This window comes from Prunus dulcis, chromosome 7 (genome assembly GCF_902201215.1).
Source record: "Prunus dulcis chromosome 7, ALMONDv2, whole genome shotgun sequence".
Taxonomy (NCBI): Eukaryota; Viridiplantae; Streptophyta; class Magnoliopsida; order Rosales; family Rosaceae; genus Prunus; species Prunus dulcis.
Genome location: NC_047656.1, coordinates 15,602,244 through 15,623,328, shown reverse-complemented (window position 1 = coordinate 15,623,328; position 21,085 = coordinate 15,602,244). Strand labels below are relative to the sequence as shown.

The window sequence follows — 21,085 nt, the reverse complement described above, 5'->3', positions numbered from 1 at the left end:
GATGTACTTTTTCGAGTTCAAATTCTTCTCTTTGTGGTTTAGATTTGAGCTTATGAAGAATGATAGTTGCCTATTTCATATGTGAAGCATCTAAATTATACAAGTTCTGGATATAAAATTAAATTGCTAATTGCTGATTAAAGTTGGTGGAGGTAATCAAGGCTTGATAGAGAGTGTATAGAATTATTCTGATGGAGAAAATTAAGGACAATTAACACTTGGTAATTAATACTTTTGACTTGACATGTTTGTATGTATAAACTAGAACAATAAAGCACCAATCTCTATTGTTATTTTTAATTAAGCAGCCAATTAGTTAGGCCATGTTTGGCAGTAAAAAGGTTTTGACCAGCCAATGTGGCTATGACCAAAGGGCATTATTGTCATTTATCAAGCTGAAATGAGAGAGAAAAGGGACACGACCCACAGTAGTCTGGCATTTTCCATTGCCATGTGAACCCCAAAACCCTTTTGGTTTCTTTTGCGTCATGTGTGAACCATAAACTCCCTTAGTCTCTCTCAAGCTCAACCCAAAACCCCATCCTCCACATATTTTTGTCACTTTTCTTCCTTCATATTGACACCAACCCAAACCCCACCGCCCTTTCTGTCCCAAATTTACTCTCTCTCTCTCTCTCTCTCTCTCTCTCCTCTCACAGCACAGAAGCACCCAGTAGATCTCTTATCTCTGTCGTCGAAGGTCACAAAGACTATCTGTCATTCAAGCCACAAAGCAACCTCCCTCCTTATTTTATTTCTGTGATCTTATTTATTATAGTGGTATAGTTCCAATTTATTGTAGTTATATGATAATTCTCTTTTGACCCAAGCTTCCATGTTACTCATAATTTATTATAGACTTGTGATGAATTCTATTATTCCAGTACGTACTGGGAATATTATATTGTTATGCAACAGAGCTCACATCTAGTAACACCTTCTGGTCAAACTTACCAAATCTTTACAATATTCCTTCTTGTATTTTTACATGCCACTACCATTACAAAGCTTTGTTGAGAGTATAAATCCCATGTTTGCAAGGCCGGAGCTAAAGATGGATCGAGAAGTTTAAATATCTCAAATTCGGAGCAATTAGATGAACTTTTGTTTTTAAATTGTCCAAAATGCGACAAATAGAGTACATAAAAGTACATGTAAGTTGGTGAACGGGCTTATATCAAGTATATCATTTTCTATGCTTACTGCTATGAATTCAATAGTGAGGGAACATTTTTGTAGTTAGGGTAATTGTCACCAATTGACACCAATTGACCCTTAACCCTAGTTAAGGAGAAACACTTTCATAAATACATGGATAGTATCGTTTTGTTATTCTTGGTCAATAATACCATAATATACGTAATAACTTTTTCACGTGTCATAACATTATTAACCGAGATAGAAAAATAATATCATCCCCTTTGAAACCAAATTTGTCTGCTAGTTAAGAGAGAGACACGATTTCTACAACTAGAGTTTGGCAGCAGAAGATTGCTACTTGCCTAAATGTCCCATCAAAATTTGGCGCCACTTCTTCAAGCATATTGTTTCTTGATTAGCGGAAAAAAGATTGGTGACCTGATTATTTTATAAATAAAATTCTTAATTAATATAAAGCCGTTGCAGCTTTCTCTTTGTTAATAGGACGACATGTACTAGTATGGTATACCAAAATCATCAAAAGCGCCTGCTTTCGTTTTTTTGATCATTATTAAAAATAGATTATGATGATAATAATCACATCCCTCATGTGCTTTTTAATTATAGTAAATTAAATCCGTTGTGTTGAGTTGAGAGAGTCAACAGGGTTGGTCATGATCTAGGTATTGATCGTCTGTCCCTCCCTTCATATGGTCCCCATGTGCCATGCCTTGTTTAGTAGCCTAGCTAATCAACCATTTAATTGACCAAAAATAAAATCAACCAATTAGCAGGAAGCTTCTCTGATCTTTCTTTACCTATGTTCCTTCCTTCCTTCTTTAGCTTTTTGTTCTCTCTCTCTCTCTCTCTCTCTCTCTCTCTCTCTCTCTCTCTCCTCAACTAGCATAGCATTCATAGGCGTGAACAACGGAGAGAATTGAAATGAATTCATGGGAACCCTAGGACAGTGGGGCCTTCGTCGCACTCACCTCCAATTAGGTCAGCTAGATAAATACAATTTTCAAGTCTTCAACTAATAACTTCTTGTGGGGGGATCGATTGTGTCGACACCCAAAGGCAAAGGGTGCAATACCAATATTCAATCCTAGTTGGCTTTGGGATCAATCCATGGCCATATGTGGTGGATCCCTAGCTATCCAAGCTGGTACAAGATCCTAAGTAATTAGGAGCTTCTCTATCCGAGCACAACTCAACGGCATTTTGTTACTTTCGACAATGCTAACTGTTTTCACTACATTATGTTAAACCACGTTCCAAATCGAATTATAAATAATTATCGGATCTATAATTTATAATCACGTTCTTTATTTTTTAGTTAAATTTTAGTTAAAAACATATAAAAATTATTTTAGGAGCTCTCTATAAAATTTAAACTTCAATCATGCTCTCTAGTTTAGGGAGTCATAAATCATATTACTCTGTTTTAATTGGTCAATCTCTATTAAAAAATAATAAATATTAATTAAAAGTTCGAAATACTCATTAATTAAAGTAGCATTAAATTATAGGGAGCCACTATGAGTCATTTCTCTCTCCTCATATTTAAGAGCTCACAGAGGTCTCTATATTTTAGGAGAAATTATACAATAATACGGTATTACCACGTCAGCTGGTGATACTCCCACTCAAGATCTGCCATGTGTCCTTTTTGAAAAGAAAATTAAAAAGAATTTACACATGGACTTTGTCTTACAAGTTTACCCTTCAACATTAATTACCCTAACCCCTCTCCCCCGTCTTCCTTGTGCTATCGACGCCACCTAGCCATCTTTGCATCTCCCTCGCCACACAGTCGTCTTCCCTCCTCCCTCGCCACCCACCTGGCCTTTCTATGCCTCCCATTCTTAGTAAAAAGTTAAACGTATTTAGAAAACCCAGAAATCTTGAAAATCAGTGCAAACCCATCAAACATAAAACAAAAATCTTCAAAATCTCCTATGACGACAACTCACTAGTGAAAGAAGGGTATGTTTGATGTTGATATTATTGGAGGGGGATTGCAGCCAAGGGGCAGCAGTGCAAGGTGGGCAGATTGCCAATAAGGGAAACTGCTACAGTCATCTTGTTTTTTTTTTTTTCAAATTTTATTTTATTTTATTTAGGGTAAAGTTGGAAGACAAAGTCCAACAGTGCAAAAAATTTACACGGGTGTATTCAATTGAGATTTTAATATATTGTAATTACATGGTTTTAATATAATAGATTTCAGCATGATTTGTAATTACATGATTTTTCTTATGATTTTAATATATTGTAATTACAAGATTTTACTTATGATTTTCATTCATATGTAGGACTTTCTTGTATTCTCCAAAGTAGATTTCACCGAAGTGTGGATTGGATTCGGGTTAACCATCTTTCATCTATTAGTTAAAGGATGCCAAGCCTTTACATAAGCAGAAAGTTGAAGTTACACCAATCTTAGCTCAAGTTATCATTACTATCTGTCATGTATGGCTTTCTTCAAATCATCTTGTTCTAGAGCTAAAACCATAGTTGTCCCAAAATTCAAATGTAACTGTCATTAAACTAAACCATACAGTTTTGGATAGAGAACTTGGTTTGGAACTGAGAATTGACATAGGAACAAGCTACAACAAGGAAAAATCTTGAATTAATTGAATTTATAAATATTACAACGGACAAGGTAATTGAATCAATTCAAATAAGAAATTGGACAGCTGAAAACAACTCAAAATGGTCTAGCTATGACATGATACTAGTATAGAACACTTGTCACTCAAATTGATTCCACAAATTGACTAAAGAAAGACAAATAAATCAAAGGAAATAAACGAGCTGAAAATCTATTGAGAAAAATGCACGCATATTGCATAATATGAACAACTATTGAAAGCAACGTATATGAAATTATTGTTTAGATATTTTAAGGTAAGCCATCTGAGTCTTTTTTTTTTTTATTAGGCAAAGAGATTATCTATAAGATGAAAGCAAACTGTAATGACCCAAACCAAAAATTCATTTTTATCAATAATTTATTTTGAGAAAAGACGATTTTGCCCTCAGAATATTTTATTAAGAAAAAGGTGACTTTTGATTGAGAAAGAATTTGACCATTCCGCTTACGCTATTGCGTAGAGCACGGTGAAATGAGTTCATAGACACGTAGTGGGCCCGAATCGGAGTAGTAACGAGAAAGTTATGGTCAAAAGAGTCCCAGTGGCATAACCGTAAATATTTTAAAGTTGGACTTATAAAAACCTGCTCAGCCTTCTCTCTCCTCGCGCGATTCTCTCTCTCTCTCCTCGCCGCTGTTCGTGCCGTCGCCTTCTCGGGAGTGCCGACGCCGCCACAGGGCACCACCGGCCACGAGACCAGTGGCGTTCGAACCGCCGTCGAGTCCCCTTCCTTTCCCGACCCTTCCCCGCCGGCGGCACGGCCTGTGCTGGCCAGAAAATGCAGAAAACCGACGGGAACTCACCGAAACTTCAACGCCGTCGATCTCCCTCCTCCGGCCACCATTTTCGTCGACCCAGGTATGGATCTTGAACCTCTCGAGCTGTTCTAGCTGCCTGTTGGGTAGGATTGGATCGATTCGTAGTGTAGCTATTGGATTTTTGAGCTTGAAGTTTCAGCCGATTTTCGGCCTCCGGTTTCTGCCACTTCCGGCCACTTTTTGGGGTAGGTCCAAGAACAAAAGTGGCTCCAAATATGGTTTTTTACCTAGTGTAGGAGTTTGGAGCCGTGGTTTCAAGTTTTTCCGGCGAGGCAAAATCACTTTAGACACCCATTGCTGCCGGCGCGTGCTGCGGCGTGTGGGTGAGGGTGGTGCAGTGGCACTGTGTCTTGTTGCGATCCTTATGTTGTCACGAGCGCGTAGGATTTTGCTGATCTCAATTTGGATACCGTTTGAGCCCCGAACGGATTTTTCATATTGTGCGATTTTCAGATTCGATACTGCCGAACCGTTGGATCGCGCTCAATTTCGGATATGTGGTTCCAGATAATTTCAGAATCGTGTAGGATTCGACGGATTGTGAATCGGTGTCTCGGATACCCCGAAATCGCGAACACTGGGGCTAGGGTTTGGAAATTCTATGATTTGACGATCGGGGTCAATCCGATCGTCAATTTCAGACCAAACTTGCAGGACATGGTTCCTTAAACGTGAGGAACTTAAAGGAACTCTCAGATTGGTCATTGGAGGTTGTGGACCCACGGGGTTCCGTATCGACCAATATGGACGTTTATCGCTTAATGAAGTCTCGAGTCTTTTCAGACGATTGTAAATATCTGAAATGCCTAAGTGGGCAGGAAAATGACTTTAAAGTTAGTGCACGCACTTCTAGAAGTCGGGGGTCAGGATTTTACTTAAAAAGTTATACCGAGCAGTTTTATTAATTAAATATTCCTGATGGTTGACCCAGGCATCCGGGACCAGGCATACCCGCAGAAGGGACCTATAGGAGGTCTAACTAGCTCGGACCAGGAGTTAGTGGACTTTTCTTTCATAAATGATTTTTGTAAATAAATTTCATTATTTGATCTTGAATAAGTTTTATTCATTGTGATTTTCCTAGCATGTCTGTGAAGTTAAATATCTCATTTATACATTGCTTAGCTGATTATGCTAAAGTGATATAAACAGCAGAATTTGAGATTTATATCAGCAGAAATAGCAGCTTAATTCAGATTTATCAAATTACAGTTAATTATCAGGCTTTTCTAAAATAGTTTATTTTAAAACCACCATGTACCCAATTATGGTTATTACCCTCAGATTTACCGATGTCTACGAACATCCAGTTTATTCTCAGTTTTGTCAGTTCACTTGACATTTGCCTCACGAGTTTCGGGGACGCGCGGACCGTGAGTGCCAGGATTTGCAGCTCGGTTGGACTTGGTGTCGCCGAGGTCTGCCAGGATTTGCAGCTCGGTTTGGTGTCGCCGAGGTCTGCCAGGATTTACGGATCAGGCTGACTACGGTCCCCTAAATCCTGCCAGTGCGGCTCGAGTTGACTGTGTGTCACCGAGACCTGCCAGCGGATCAGACTGACTGTGGTCCCCTGAATCCTGCCAGGATTTGCGGCTCGGATAGACTGTGTGTCGCCGAGACCTGCCAGGAGAATTGACGGAATTACATGGGTACATCCGAGTGGTTGTTTTGATTGATTGCAGTGCTTTGATTCAAGTTTTGAGTACATTGCTTTTATGCAGGTTTGATTTCAGTGTTTTTATGCAAGTTTTGATTTCAGTGCTTTCATGAAAATTTTATCTTGAATACGAGTATATATTTATTTAAATATATAAATACCTTGTTTTCAGCATGTGAATGCCGTGAGTTTAGTATACTTCAATTGCAGAGTATATATTCAGTTCACTAAACTATTTTAAAAATGGGGGCTAGTATATTCTTAGATATTTTATGAACCCTTATTTTTTTGTCCACTCACAATTTCAAATGTTTTGCGCCCCCAGGCTGTAGCGTGCACATGACATCCACCATCGGGCCATCTTGACTTTCGCTCCTTCTTGTTACAAAATCGATGGTTTGTAAAACGATTAACTTATCTATAAACTATTAGAACTGCTCTGATATATTGCCCTAGAGTGAGACTGGAACTATCGGATTGTATATTGAAGTGCTGGCAGTTGGTTGTGTGGATATTTTTGCTCGTTCTGACAGGTGAAAATTTTGGGACCGAGCAAATTATAGGGGAGACTCTGCCGAATTTTCGGCAAGAGTCAATCTTGAAATTTCAATTGAAAAGGGCAATTAGGTCAATTGTGGCCGACATTCGCCAAGTGTTGGACACGCACAGGGTTCGACTCGAATTCCAAAGCGGAATTTGATTCGGGTCTTGTCACAAACAAACAGTATAGACATGAAGCCAAAAGAAAGGCTGGAAACACCTCCTGCAACCAAACAGCCAAGAGAAAAAGAAAACAAGATAGACTAGAGAAAACAAGGACAACTATCTGAGTCTATCCACTAATACAGAAGGATCGAGTCTGGTTAAACCAAGCCTTTGTAAAGACATAAGTACCTTGTTTATCTTCATTTGTTCATCTTCCCCAAAATCAAAAAACATGATAATTAGGCATGGGAGGGTGGGATTTTTTTATGGGGTTTGGTATTTATATCACCCACTCAAAAGTCTCATACAATACACCATTTAACGAAATACCTCAAAATCAGTAAGTTTTTTTAATACCACCGTACTTTTTCTTATCTTTTAAAAGTCTTAATGGAATACCACAAGACTTGGATAGATTATTTAAAAAACTTAATTGAATACCACCAATTTTTTATTGATTACTTAAACATCCTAATTGGATACCACTGAACTTTTGAGCTTCAAAACAATCTATTAAAATCTCAATTGAATACACCCTCTTAATTTTCTTTTCAAAAAAGACACATGGCAAATTTTGAGTGGGATTATCACCAGCTGACGCGGTGATACCGTATCACTCTATAATTTCTCATATTTTAGGAGGTGGATAGGGAGTATGGTTGGAGATGTATTTTCCAAATCCTCCCTATAATTTAATGCTTCTTTATTTAATGAGTATTTCAAATCTTTATTTAATGCTAACTATTTTTTGTTTTAGTTTTTAATAGAGATTGACCAATCAAAAAAGAGTTATAACATTTATGACTCTTCAAATTATGGAGTATGGTTGGAGTTAAATTTTTTTAGAGAACTTCTAAAATAGCTTCTTATATTTTTAGCTAAATTTTAGGTAAGAAATAGAGGGCATCATTGTGAATGCTATTAGATCATAGATGTTAAAAATGAGTTTGAAAATTATGGTCCCTTGAACATAATTCCATTATGTTATTATTAGTTAGAAGAGAAACCGTCAATCAAGATATGCCACATGACTTGAAGATCTATCTTAGAAGTGCCTCAAATTTTTAGTCAAAAGCCAAAAGTGCATGCCTTAAGCTTTCTGACAAAATAAAATTCGAGCTTATAGTAAGTAAACAGTGTGGACAGCTTTATTATGTTGTAATATTGTTTCATAATTGTTATATATAAGTATAAATTATTTCCTGAAATAAAATAATTAATAAATTGCAAGTAAAGATATCAATATATCCAGTGATATGCAATTATATATATAAATTCTCATATGCGGACATGCAAATAGTATTATCATGTTAACATCATGTATGTTTGCCGGGTTGGTCTTTTGTAAATTGCCCTAGTAAAATGGGGAACACTACACAACTAATATCTGTCTCCCTATGACTTTGATTAAAGTAATAATTGAAAGCCACTTTGGTGAGCACTTTTTCATGTCAAAGTATAAGGGCAGGCAGGCAGGGTTAGTGCCCTAGCCTGCCGAAAAAAAGAATAAAAGATAAAGTAGTGCATCCACTAAAGACGCAAATTCAGGTTATTTTCATATTAAAATTCACACAAAAAATACCAACCGACAATGTTCCGGGTGTTTTTATTAGCATAAACTAGGTTTCCATGACCCAATACCACAAGAAAGCAGTCCAATATTCCCCTTATCACTATCTTCATTATTATTATTTTTTTATAGTAAAAGTCATAGTCTAAATTACAGTGAGGGGAATTTTTCACACACACATAACTATGATGCTATGAAAATTCAAACATAAAACCTCTGATCTACAAAACAATACCCTTTTTCACTGGACTAAATCTCGTTAGCATCACTGTCTTCATTATTAATTATATAGCATAACACCTTTTGTATTACTTAATTTAATCTTGCACCGTACACATGTATTCAATCTCTTTTTTCTCTTCGTACCAAATAGTTTATTTTTTCTTCATACATACAGCTAATTAATTAACAAAAATCCCACCACTAATCACCTAAAGCATATATACATCGATCTCCCTCTCTCACATCAAAAAATAATTACGGTGTTTTAATTTTTATCAGTAGAAGAAAATGAAAGCACATTTGTCGTAAGCTCTTATGAAAAATCACATGAACGTGTCAAATAATATTAATGGAAGAAACACGTGTACAGTTAAAGGACACGTGCCTGATATATTAAGGACAGGTGCCGCCGTACAACAGCCGAGCAATGGCAGTCTGTGGTGACGTGGCCGGTTGATGGTCCATATATATGGAAGAAGGTGTGGGGTCCAAAGTGTAGTGGTTGGTGTGGGTCCATATGACGTGGGTGCATGTGCCGTGCATTATATTTACCTTGGGCTTTCTCAGATTAACTGCGCGCCGTTTGTTGCACCATTACCCGCCAATATTATTATTGTGAATTTGAGATTTAATTAGACGACGTGCGGGGATTGGCTGGAGACTCGTGATCTTCCTTCTGTTAACGTCGGTGGAAACGATGCCGTTATGGTTAAGCCTCGTTTGGGGAATATTCTCTACGTGTTTGCTTTTCCTATGCGCCACTGGTTAGATTCTGCGTGTTGTAACGAATTGATTGGGTGTGCAATGGAGAACATGAATGCTATTGGTTATTTAAGAAGAGGAATCATGTCACGGGAACTGCGATGGCGTCCTGTTGTGTATGTCCAAAGATAACGGGAGAGTAAGATGATGTGGACATGAGAAGAATATTTGGATGTCACCCTCTAACTATTAGTAAGAATAGTTACTAATTCAGGCGTTATAATATAAATATATATATGGTAAAAGATAAAGAATGGTGAAACATTCCAAATATCAGAAAATGTCATTAGTTAATTCAAACATTAAGAATTAAAATTATTAATTAAATGAGGATAACATGGTAAATTCACATTTTTCATATTAAAAAAATAAAATAAAAAACAAAATCAGATAATAGCTTCTACTTTTATAAAACATAACTACCCATATTATTTTTCTTAATTCAGAAAATAAAATAAAAAATAAAAAATAAAACCAATTGGCACATGCGTGAGCGTGTGCCAAGGGGCTAGTAAATAATATTGATTTGCCATACACTTTGATAACCTCACTAGGCAATATGATTGTTATATCAATAAATTATTTGTAAGATAAGAGGATTTATGTTGGATGCAATTGCAAATTAAAATGCTATGCATGCCCAAGGACGAACTCAAGAATCTTATCTTATAGGGTCATAGTGTAAAAGTTCAATTTTTTGGAGGAGCTGGGGCTGGGGCTTAAAGGTTTGGTGGGGAAAAGGGTTAAAGGTTTTGGGGGTGGAGACTAGAGATTTAGGTTTGAGGGTTTAGAAATTGGGATTTTGGATTGGAGATGGTGAAGTCGGGAGAGTTCTCTTTGAATCTGTTCTATTTTTTTTTTTTAAAAAAATACCTTGACCAAAATGACGTCGTTTTGGTTATGTCTTTTTAAAAAAAAAATTCGATGGGGCTGGGCCAAAACGACACCGTTTTGGCCAGCGTGTTTAAAAAAAAAAAAATCACTGAGCTGGACCAAAACGATATCGTTTTAACCAGTGTGTTTTTTTTCTAAAAAAAATTGACGCTGGGCCAAAACGACGCCATTTTGGCCAACATGTTTATAAAAAAAAAACAGAAGCGCGCTCTGCTTCTTCTTCTTCCTTAGACCAGCAACCATCTCCTTCAGCCATTCATGGGGTCACACAGCTATTAAAGGGGACCTTGTAGCTTACGTTCATGGAGTCCATAGAGTCGTTTGACCCCATTAACCCCACTGTGGATCCGTCCCTGTATATACCACCATGTGGTTGAATTAGGCCTCTCTCAAATGCATTATTAACTTCAAAATTATATTAATGATCACTTTTCTAATATAAGTAATACCTATCGTATAAGTAAACTTCTCTTATATAAGTAGGTACTTATATACACGTAGGATTCTTTAGAAGAAGGATCTCATTTTTTATATGTGAAACATCCAAATGCATGCACAATCGGCGGCCCCTTTCCTTATAATTCACTTTTGAATCTCATTATGCGTAATGTGATTTACTAGGTTTACAATTTTAAGGCTTAAAACCTAATAATACTTCTAATATGTCACAAGTACGTCACAAAAACTCACCAAATCATTCAATCAAGACATACATAGCTAAGTATCAATAAAGAAGAAAAGGTAATTAAGCCGTTGAAACAATGATTGGTAAGCACATGAGCTCCAATCACGGCGGTTAAGAGTAAATTAAGAGAGTGTGGGTGTGGCACACCAAACCCTAATTGCATGCACAAGTTCTGAAAGGAGGGGACTGTGATTCATTAGGGTTTCGGCACGCGCTTGCAAACCACCCCTTGCTTCATCCACAAGATTTACTTTGGATAGCATAGATGCATACTTTTCGAGCCCATCATTATCTTGAGGACAATTATCTTCTTCCCACTACGGGGCCTCCTTCCCTTTAAGATGTTGGCCTTCATCATTCGTAGGGTTTTCCATGGCATGAGTCACCCCTGTCCTCTAGAAACTAATTATCATTTTGTGTTCCACTGTTCCTTCAACATGACCACACTTGTTGCAAAGTATATTTGATACCTCACTTTTCCTTTTTCCCTTGCTTGGCGGACCATCATCATCTCCAAGGACTAGGACAAGAAAACCGTTAGTTAAAGTTAGAAAAGTTCATGTGACCGTTGAGATGTGCTTATAATTTTTGCGTTGATCAAGTGCTTTGCAAACTAATTCTACCACAAATTTTAGAAAATGTAGCGCTAGATTAACTAATTTCGTTTATTAAAATTTGAGCTCACTTTGAATTTTACTTCTAATCAATGAAATACTTGATATATCATTAAATACGATTAACGCGAACAAGCCATTTTTATTCTTAACAACGATCGCATTAGAGTTTTCTCCTAAAATGTTATGTTATATAAATTGAAGGGTCCACTTCTCAAGGCATAGAAATCATCAGAGCCCCTGTGCTCAGTGCTATAATGTGGTTCTTAGTTTGTCAATTAAAACGCTAACATGGATTAGCAAGAAGAAAACAGAGCTTGTGATATCTCATGCATACGGTATAATTAAGTCCCTCCATCACTAAACAAGAGGAAATAATATTATGATTCAATCCATATTTTGGAAACCATAACAAGAAAAAGAACCCATAGCTAAGCTTGAAACAATTATGATAAGCAATAATACCGTTAAAACGTAACTATCAAGCATGGAACCTTTTTTCTTATAAAACGACAGCATTTTGCATTAGCAATAATATAGTTTTGTTCTTTTGTGTCGGTGCCTGCTTAATGTTGCATATTAAACTCCCCCATAAAAATACATATTACATCGCTGAGTCTAAATCATCATGTTCCTTGATAGTCTTTCCGAGGGGCCAATGCAACATAATTACGTTTGGAGGAACAAACTGAACATAATTACTGCAACTAAATATTGCATACTACAAAGGTTTTTGTTTTTGAACAAAGCGATATTTTTAACTAATTTAATATGCGGAGAGAGGGATTGGTTGAACTTGAGTGCAAAGTAGCGAGCACACTGCCTTAACCAACTGACAAAAATTAAGTATTCATACATTTGCAATCAAATACGATAAATATAATAAAATTATCAAAATTACAACAAAAGTTTGGGCCTGATAATTGGCCCAACCATTTTTTTCCCAATAAAAAAAGGAGAAAGAAATATAGCCCAAAATTTATGCGAGTTTGGGCCATTATGAGGCATCTAGCCCAATAATTAAACTACCAATTTGTTATGTGTTTAGTTTTCATCGCCTGACTTGCGAAGGGAAAACTCCCACCACAGCAACTAAAATTCAAATCTCAACGGTCAGTCCCTTTGAAACCAAATTAACGACGAACAACACATATGCTTCGACGCGCCAAATGTCTTTATGGTGTCATCCTCGGGCATGGTTCACTTGGGCAGCTGCAATCGACGTCCAGATATCGCTCATATCGGAAGATCAACGGCGCAGATGACGACGGCCGTCGGAAAAGAGAGGAGGGTCAAGATGGGTATTTGCAGTTGCACAAGAGCAAAGGCCAACACCTCTTAACCAACCAACGTATTCTCGACAGCATTGTTCGAAAATCCGCAATTAAACCCACAGACACCGTCCTCGAGATCGGACCCGGCACCGGAAATCTTACCCTCAAGCTTCTGGAAGCTGCCAAGAGCGTCGTGGCAGTCGAAATTGATAAGCGGATGGTGGAGGTTCTCCAAAAACGTGTTGCGGAGTGTGGGGTTCAAGATAGGTTGACTGTAAGTCAAATGGCGTTTATGTGTTTGATGAAATGCGTGAACCAAAATTTTGTGCTTTTGAGACGAGTGGATTAAGGTGTTTGATTATGCGTTTTGCAGGTTATATGTAAAGATGCACTGAAGGCGGAGTTTCCTCCTTTTGATATTGTCGTGGCGAACATTCCGTATGGAATATCTTCGCCCCTGGTGGCTAAATTGGTGTATGGGGCAAGGTCATTTCGGAGTGCCACGCTGCTACTTCAAAAGGAGTTTGCAAGGAGATTGATGGCTAAGCCTGGAGACTCTGAGTTCAACCGGTTGGCTGTGAATGTGAAGCTGGTGGCTAATGTGGAGTTTGTCATGGATGTGAGCAAGAGGGAGTTTGTTCCTTGCCCGAAAGTCGATTCGTCGGTGGTTATAATTCGTCCGAAAGCTGAAGTTCCAAACGTTAATTTGGATGAATGGTCGGCTTTTACAAAGGCTTGTTTTGGTAACAAGAACAAGACACTTGGGGCAACGTTCAAGCAAAAGAAGAAGGTGATGGAGCTGTTGCGGTTGTCCAAATTAGCTGGCTCAAATGGTGAAACTGACAATTATATTTGCAGCAACGACGACAACTGGGATGGAGGAGAGAGCGATGAAGAGGAGCTTTCTTCGTCGTCTTGCTCGGAAATGGGAGCGAGTTCCTTCAAGGAGAAGTTAATGGGGGTTCTGAAATCGGCTGATTTTGAGGACAAGCGGCCTTCAAAGCTGTCAAATGAGGAGTTGCTGCATCTGCTTGCATTGTTTAATCAAGCAGGAATATATTTTCATGATCAGTCCAAGAGTAGGAATGCTGAGAATGAATCATTTTCTGTTGCTTACTGTTGATAGCTATTAGTCTATTAGCTCACTCATTAATTAGGATGTCATAATAGGAAAAACTTACTATAATATGACAATGATTTGTGTATTTCTTACTATAATAGGAAAGTCCTTTGAAAACAGATCAGTTTATTTCTTTCTGAAATGCTCATGGCTCTAGTATTTCTCTAACTGGATGTAATCTCATGACAGTTCCATAACTAAAATGAATCGAAATCCATGTTTCGAGTTCAACCATCTGATTGTTTTATGTAGAACATCAGTGATGGAAGAATCTTTGGTGAAGCGGAACTCATTCCATCAAAGAGAATGATTATCTTGGCTTTATTGGTTAAGAGCATTTACCTACACCCGACGACAGACTTCGAATCCCCTTTGTATAAAATCAAAGAGTAGTTAATTTTGCTGTAGAAAAATAAAAAGCAAGACAACAAATACTGGTACGGTACAAAACAATCAAGGCTTTATGGGCAATTGCACTTCATCTTGGTGTGCATTATTATATGTCACCATCTTTTTAGTGGTTCTATTTCATATCATGGATCAAGGATCTTGAACCCCATTCTTTGTTTTTTTCTTGGACCCTATCTTTTCTTGATATAGAATTGCAGTTGTCCGTTTCTCTCTTCCTGTATTTTTCTGGCCAGTAGTGCATTTATGCAAGTTATATCTTCCTTGAGGACCATAACTTTTATTCTTTGTAATTAATTTATAATTTTAATCTAAAAGTCCAATTTACAATGGCAGCAGTGGAAGACCAAATTTTTTTGAGAGTGATTCTTGATAGGCTAATAATCACTTTTATGGAGAATTACTTCTTCACATAACCAATTTAAATGATTTTACGGAGAAGCACATGTGAGATGCTTCTCCCTTTATATGATCCTAACCCTCCCAAAATCTTTATTATAATCTTCTCATATAACCGACACAAAGTTATCAGATCAAACAGAAAAATTAATAGCTGGGGACTTCGTACACATGGGAGTAAGATTCATTCGTCCCCACTCGTGTTGAATTCAATTTTGAAGGACCAAGGACAGCAAATTACAAAGATGGTGACACCAGAACTACCCTATAATGCAGACAGAGCCCATCCACCTAAAATGGGGACTTGTTACACCTCTCATGATTGTTTTTTTCGTAATAGCTCGAGATATTATGCTGTACAGAATTTTCTTGATGGGATAAAATTCAAATGTGGTTGTGATTTGTATGTTGAAAGATCAAATTATACTTTCTAAAATTCTAAGTGCTTGTGGATGTGACAGAAATTGGCAGCTTCCTCTTCATCTTGACCGTTGGAAAGTGAACAATTTCATCCTTCTCAGCTACCCATCTGCAATGAGGAACCACAAAAATACATAAGCTATATTGCTAGGTCAATTATTGAAGTACTCATTGGACAAACATAAGCTAGTGGAAAGCAGCAATTGGGTCTGATTCAAAATTGCCTTTTTCAATCAGGAACATTTTTAATATCCCATTGGAGTAATGATGTGATTAGGGGAAGATTAATACCTGTAATTAGTGACAAGATGATGAAGGAAGATTGATAATTCAAGCCTAGAGAGTTCCAAACCAGGGCAGAGCCTCTGTCCCCCACCAAATGGAGTGAAACTAGAAGTGTAGTTTACAGCAGTTTCTAACTTCTGCAGTCAAAGAAAATTTATATGAACACTACACTTACAAATTAACATAAATTAAAGCAAAAAGAAAAGAAGAAGAAGAAAGTTTACCTCCCATCTCCATGGATCAAACTGATATGGGCTTTCATAGTTCTCTTCATCCATGTGAACAGAAGTTAAAGATGCCAAGACACACCATCCTTGTGGTATCAAATACCCTGCAAAACCAACATAAAATTCCTCAAATTGTACATATTCTTGTTAATTATTTACTTTTTTTTTAAAAAAAAAAAGAAAAAAAGAAAAAAGAAAAGACAGATACCTTTGATTTCAACATCTTTAAGAGCTTTTCTCCAAATAGCATTGATAATATTTGCCATTCTAAGAGTCTCACTTATCACCTTCAGCAAAACCAAAAAAAAAAAAAAAAAAAACTTTCTGATATATTTTTTGGCAAATATAAAAAATAAAGAAGGAAATATCAAAAGAATGTGATATGATACTGTAAAAAGTGACACAATTTATATTCTGTTTCAAACATATGGGACTCACATTTTGAGTAAATGGCAAGGACAGGTAATCAGTCCATGCATAATTTTCAGAGGAACCAACCTTCTGCCTCTTCAATTCCATGTTCTCATCCTGCATTTACATGTGATATATAAATAATAACAAAAAGCATTTAAAACAGACAGACAGACAGAGAGAGAGAGAGGCAGTGCTTTTCACTTTAAAATCGAAACCAAGAATTGAAGGACAGCATGTTCATCTGTTTCCTTTCACTAAAATGATCATCCCTTCTTTACTTACACATATATGGAAACCTACTTTTGTAGAAATACAGCAATGCTTCTAAAAATAAAAACACAGCAGCTCTGCATTTTTGCAGCTCTGAGTTTTCATTTTCACCCACTTTCTCAGCATTTCTTAAAGTCGGAAAGAAACAAAAGGTTTCATATACAAACTTTCAGTATTTTGAGCTTCATTCTACGACTGTACAAGACCAAACAGTTATTTTTCTGCTTAATCATTTTTCAATCATTGTATTATTACATAGTAATAAGGTCCTTTGTGTTTGCAAATTTTCACATTGCACTTTACTATTATATAGTCCTTATTAGGCCCCATTGCACATATAAATCGTACGAGGAGAGCTAGTGTAGACTTTATAGTGAGACCTACACGACGATTAACAGTTATTCACACGCGCATAAACGTCTTTAATAAAACTTATTCGTGAATGATTGTCGGTTGTTGATTATTGCAAAGAAGATGAGTGGACGCATGTTGCCTAGTGGTCACAAGTCGGCACCAAGGAAAAGTTAATAATAGTGGGTCCACACCTAACAGCCGTTCAATCTAAATCTAACGGCTGCAAAATGTCCATATACTAGTCACAGCAAAGTGGGCCCCCGGACCGCCCCACAGTCTCTCTCTCCCCGTCCATGTCTCACTCGTGCGTGCATTCATTCATTCAAGTGTCTAATAAGATGAAAAGGACTTCTAAAAACAAGTCAAACACTTCAGAGATAAAGCCAGTGGGTCCACAGACCCAGTACCAAAACAGATCCTGACCGTTGGATTAAGGGGCAATTGAGAAAAAAAGGCAAGCGTCTATATTATTATGATGTGATATACGTACGTACCCTTAGTTTGTCTAACGCCACAGGGCTGTCACTGAGGAACTTGACGGCTAGGGTCATGGCCACAGGCACAGTCTCCTCTCCTGGGATCATCATCTCTATGATATTCCCCGTGATGAAATCCAACGGCAGGCGTTGCGTCTCGTTGCTTTGGTCACCGCCATCACGCAACAGCACATCCATTGCGTCATTGACTGGACTTGTTTCTTGGATACTATTATTTTCCATGGCCTTTTTCTTCTGCTCCACTATTTTTCCCACCATCTTCAACAATCGCTCCCTAGCCTGCAACATACAATATTTGCAATAATAATTAAAAAAAAAGAAGAAAAAAAACCCTAATTAGGGCTCCTATGAAGACATGTATTTTTTTTTTACCTTGAGAGATTTGTAGAGTCTAGTACCAGGTAGCTTGATTGGTATGCAAATTAAACCTTTGATGAATTCTTCAAATTCTCTCTTGAGAAAGTTCAAATCTTCCCCAGGATCGACGCTCATTAATACTTTAACTAGAATTTCAAATGTTATCTGAAATACAAGTAACGTTCTCTTGTCATATATTTAATATGTTATGTTATCACAATAATGAATTTAAATCACGCGTTGAAACTAGTAGTTGGCATAGAGATGTAGGGACCTTTTGGGTTTCATCTTGAACGTAAATGGGAGATTGCATGTGTCTCCAACGAGCCAAGTTGAGCTTGACAGAGTTTTCAATGTCTCTAGTGATTCGATCTTTGAACTGTGGTGATTTGAGGAAGCCACCGATGAGCCCATGCACTCTCTTATGAATGCTTCCATTTATTTGCAGAATCGAAAATTTTCCCAGCAGTTCTTTGACAGATTTTGGATAAGCAGGGATGAAGGTATTTCCATGGTTTTTTAACACCACCTTGTTCACTTCAGCATCGGTGGACACTATGATTGGAGTTCCCAATATGTTCGTCTTGAACACCTTTCCATACCTAAAGAGAGAGAGAGAGAGAGAGAGAGAGAGAGAGAGAGAGAGAGTGTGTGTTATTTACTCATTTAATTGAACTTTGCTACTTTTCATTGATGATGGGAGGATATTTTTGTTGGGAGGCTGAAATCTATGGAGAATAGGATGTGTTGTTAATTAATTATAGCACAGCCTGCAGAAGAAAGAAGCAATAAAGGGGTGTGAAGTCTAAGGCCTAGTTTTTTCTAGCCTTGTAGCTAGTTAGTATAGAGCAGGCTTTTTCTTCCTTTCTTTACTTCTTGAGGTTGTTCCTTTTTCACTCTTGCTTTCTTTTTTGTGCTATTGTCACCATCTGTCATTGAATGAACAAATTCCATTCTGTTATATACATGTTGGTAACCCTCTTGTTGCCCTGCCTGCCCCAATAATTTATTCTTTTTTCTTCTTCTTTTTTAAAAATCAAAAATCGGTGGTAGGCAAATGTCTATGTCGAAATGAATTCATGTCTTGTTATTAGTTTGGATACAAGCGATAATTTAAAATACTTTAAATTAATATAATTTATGAAAGGAGAATTCGAACTAGGATATAAAGTGAGAACTATGACTTAACCTAAGAGCACCCTGACTAATTGGTCTAATTCAAGTATTGCACATCGGTTTAAAAACGTTATCCTTTTCTTTTGTTGCTCATCTCTTTTCTGGTACATGTTAGATGATTCCCATTAAAAGCTACCTTTACCAACTCGAATCTCTTTTCGATCAAACCCTTTAAGTTTGAGAAAAAAAAAGAAAAAGAAAAAGAAAAAAAGGAAAGCAAATATATGAAGAGTTGCAGAATCAATTAAACATGGTTGAATATGTTTGGAAGTCAAGTCACGCAAATCTTTTACAAAATTGAAAAGCACATCATCAAAACAGGCGTACGTTTTTCAAGTCCATGGAAGTACAGCAGGGCAAATGAAGGATACTTATATTCATAGATGTATAATTCTACTGCTACTTGCTATTCCATCTCTATCATTGACAGCATAAGCAGGGAAAGAACATTTATCTGTTGTTGACGATATGGTTTGAGAAGAAAGATGCTCGTTTTGATTAAAATATTTCTACACTTTATATTGTATAACATTAAGACCATAATTCCTTGATTAGGATAATAACGATGGAGAAATTAAATTAGAAAAATATATATTTTTTCGGAAAAAAAAAAGTTGCAAATTAATCTGATGGCAAGTGTGAGAGAAAGAGCAGAGAAGAGAGAGCTTACAGAGATCTACGTTTTTCCATGAAGCTGACAGGTCGAGAGGTGTAGCCGCAAGCAATGAAGTCAAGAGTTTCTCCTATCAAAGGCCAACCTAACTTTCCTTTGGGGACTTTAGCACCCTTATGATTTTGGCTTTTGTTCTTCTTCTTCATCTCCTTAGAAACCCAACACAACGATCCTACAAAAATTCCCACCAAAACCCAACATCCCACAATCCATTCCATCCTCATCACCAAAAGAAAAGAAAAGGAAAAACCCTTTTGTTTCTCCTTTGAACTCCTTGTAATGCTTATATGTAACCCTACTCGTAGAAACTAGGTAGAAATTAAATACTACTGCAGAACTTTTGAGCAACCCAAGTGGTGGTGATCATGAGCTTCTCACTCCATGCAGCTAGTCCTCTATATACTGTAGATAGTATCCTAGTAGTTGAGAGAGAGAGAGAGAGAGAGAGAGAGAGAGAGAGAGATTGACAAGTCAATGGAGAAACTACTTGTTTGGTCTTTGTGGGGTGAATTGAATTGAGAATTGAATGAGAGGGCTTGAGTGAGAGATTCGGAAGATCTAAAGGGTTTCAACAATCATTAAATGAGGTGGTCAAATGTCTTCGGTTTTTTTTTTCTTTGTTTCCATAAACGAAAAAGTAAAGACAATGTAACCAACGTAATTCACATGTGTTTTAAAATCAGATCCAATTAAAGCTTCTCTTTCCCAATTAATTTAGGATTTTTTTAATATACGGAATTAATTTACGATATTCATAGATTTTTTTACAGTGAATTTCGCCATGTTTGTCTAATAATATGGGAGATTTGGCTGCAGATAGAAAAACTTCAGGGATGTGACACAAGAAAGAAAAAGGGGAAAAAAATAACAAAGATGGGGGGATCCTTTAGCATTAATTGTAAAGGCATATATAAACTTCATATGAGATTTCATGGGCTAGCAAAACTTATGATCTCTGTATGGCTTTTTATTTCCTTTATTAAATTTAGTATAGGGAAAAGATTACCATTTGTAAGACCAAGAAAGCTTAGTAGGAGACTTAATAGTCACACTTACTACAAACGGTTCAATTCTCATTAATTTTTTCTTCCCTTCTACAAGAGGATGAGTTTCTTACACACACACTACGAATGTGTCATGAAAGTTCAAACTTGACACTATTAGTCTGTAAGCTAAGATCATTTTTCACTAGACTAGACCCCGTTAACATAAAAAATTAAATTTAAGATAATGAAATCTTAATATAAAGAATCAAATGGTGGAGTGACAACATAACATCAAAATAGCTAGTGCACCTTTTAACTAACGTTATAAAATTTTCTTCATACAAAGTATATCTTCACTTACATTATTTTATGCATAAGTCCATAACGTTCACTAAGTGTGTAACCTAAAGTAGGAGTATAATACTCCAAATCATGCACTGATGATTATTTATTAGTGCAAAGACATGCTTCTCGGATATTAGCTTATGAACTCGAATC

At 36.9% G+C, this 21,085-nt stretch overlaps 2 protein-coding genes across 2 annotated transcripts; one reads left to right on the top strand and one right to left on the bottom strand.

Moving 5' to 3' along the window:
- The first annotated feature begins 12,804 nt into the window (after positions 1 to 12,804).
- LOC117636129 (ribosomal RNA small subunit methyltransferase, mitochondrial) lies at positions 12,805 to 14,254 on the top strand. The gene is made up of 2 exons (XM_034370605.1): positions 12,805 to 13,275; positions 13,375 to 14,254. Exons 1-2 carry the CDS (start codon positions 12,880 to 12,882, stop codon positions 14,122 to 14,124), a joined length of 1,146 nt encoding a protein of 381 aa, XP_034226496.1. The 5' UTR covers positions 12,805 to 12,879; the 3' UTR covers positions 14,125 to 14,254.
- Positions 14,255 to 15,094: 840 nt separating this feature from the next.
- LOC117636128 (3-epi-6-deoxocathasterone 23-monooxygenase CYP90C1) lies at positions 15,095 to 20,087 on the bottom strand. Its single transcript, XM_034370604.1, has 9 exons — positions 19,599 to 20,087; positions 18,027 to 18,354; positions 17,768 to 17,917; positions 17,393 to 17,674; positions 16,299 to 16,388; positions 16,069 to 16,147; positions 15,858 to 15,964; positions 15,640 to 15,770; positions 15,095 to 15,457 (listed from the first exon to the last, which is right to left on the bottom strand). The coding sequence occupies exons 1-9, from the start codon at positions 19,823 to 19,825 to the stop codon at positions 15,367 to 15,369; spliced, it is 1,485 nt and encodes a 494-aa protein (XP_034226495.1). The 5' UTR covers positions 19,826 to 20,087; the 3' UTR covers positions 15,095 to 15,366.
- Positions 20,088 to 21,085: the final 998 nt, after the last annotated feature.

Coding starts and splice junctions, on each gene's coding strand:
- LOC117636129 (XM_034370605.1), top strand. CDS start 12,880: ATGCTTCGACGCGCCAAATGTCTTTATGGTGTCATCCTCGGGCATGGT. Junction 13,276..13,374: donor GGGTTCAAGATAGGTTGACT/GTAAGTCAAATG, acceptor TGCGTTTTGCAG/GTTATATGTAAAGATGCACT.
- LOC117636128 (XM_034370604.1), bottom strand. CDS start 19,825: ATGAGGATGGAATGGATTGTGGGATGTTGGGTTTTGGTGGGAATTTTT. Junction 16,389..17,392: donor TGGCGTTAGACAAACTAAGG/GTACGTACGTAT, acceptor ATGTAAATGCAG/GATGAGAACATGGAATTGAA. Junction 16,148..16,298: donor CCTTGCCATTTACTCAAAAT/GTGAGTCCCATA, acceptor GTTTTGCTGAAG/GTGATAAGTGAGACTCTTAG.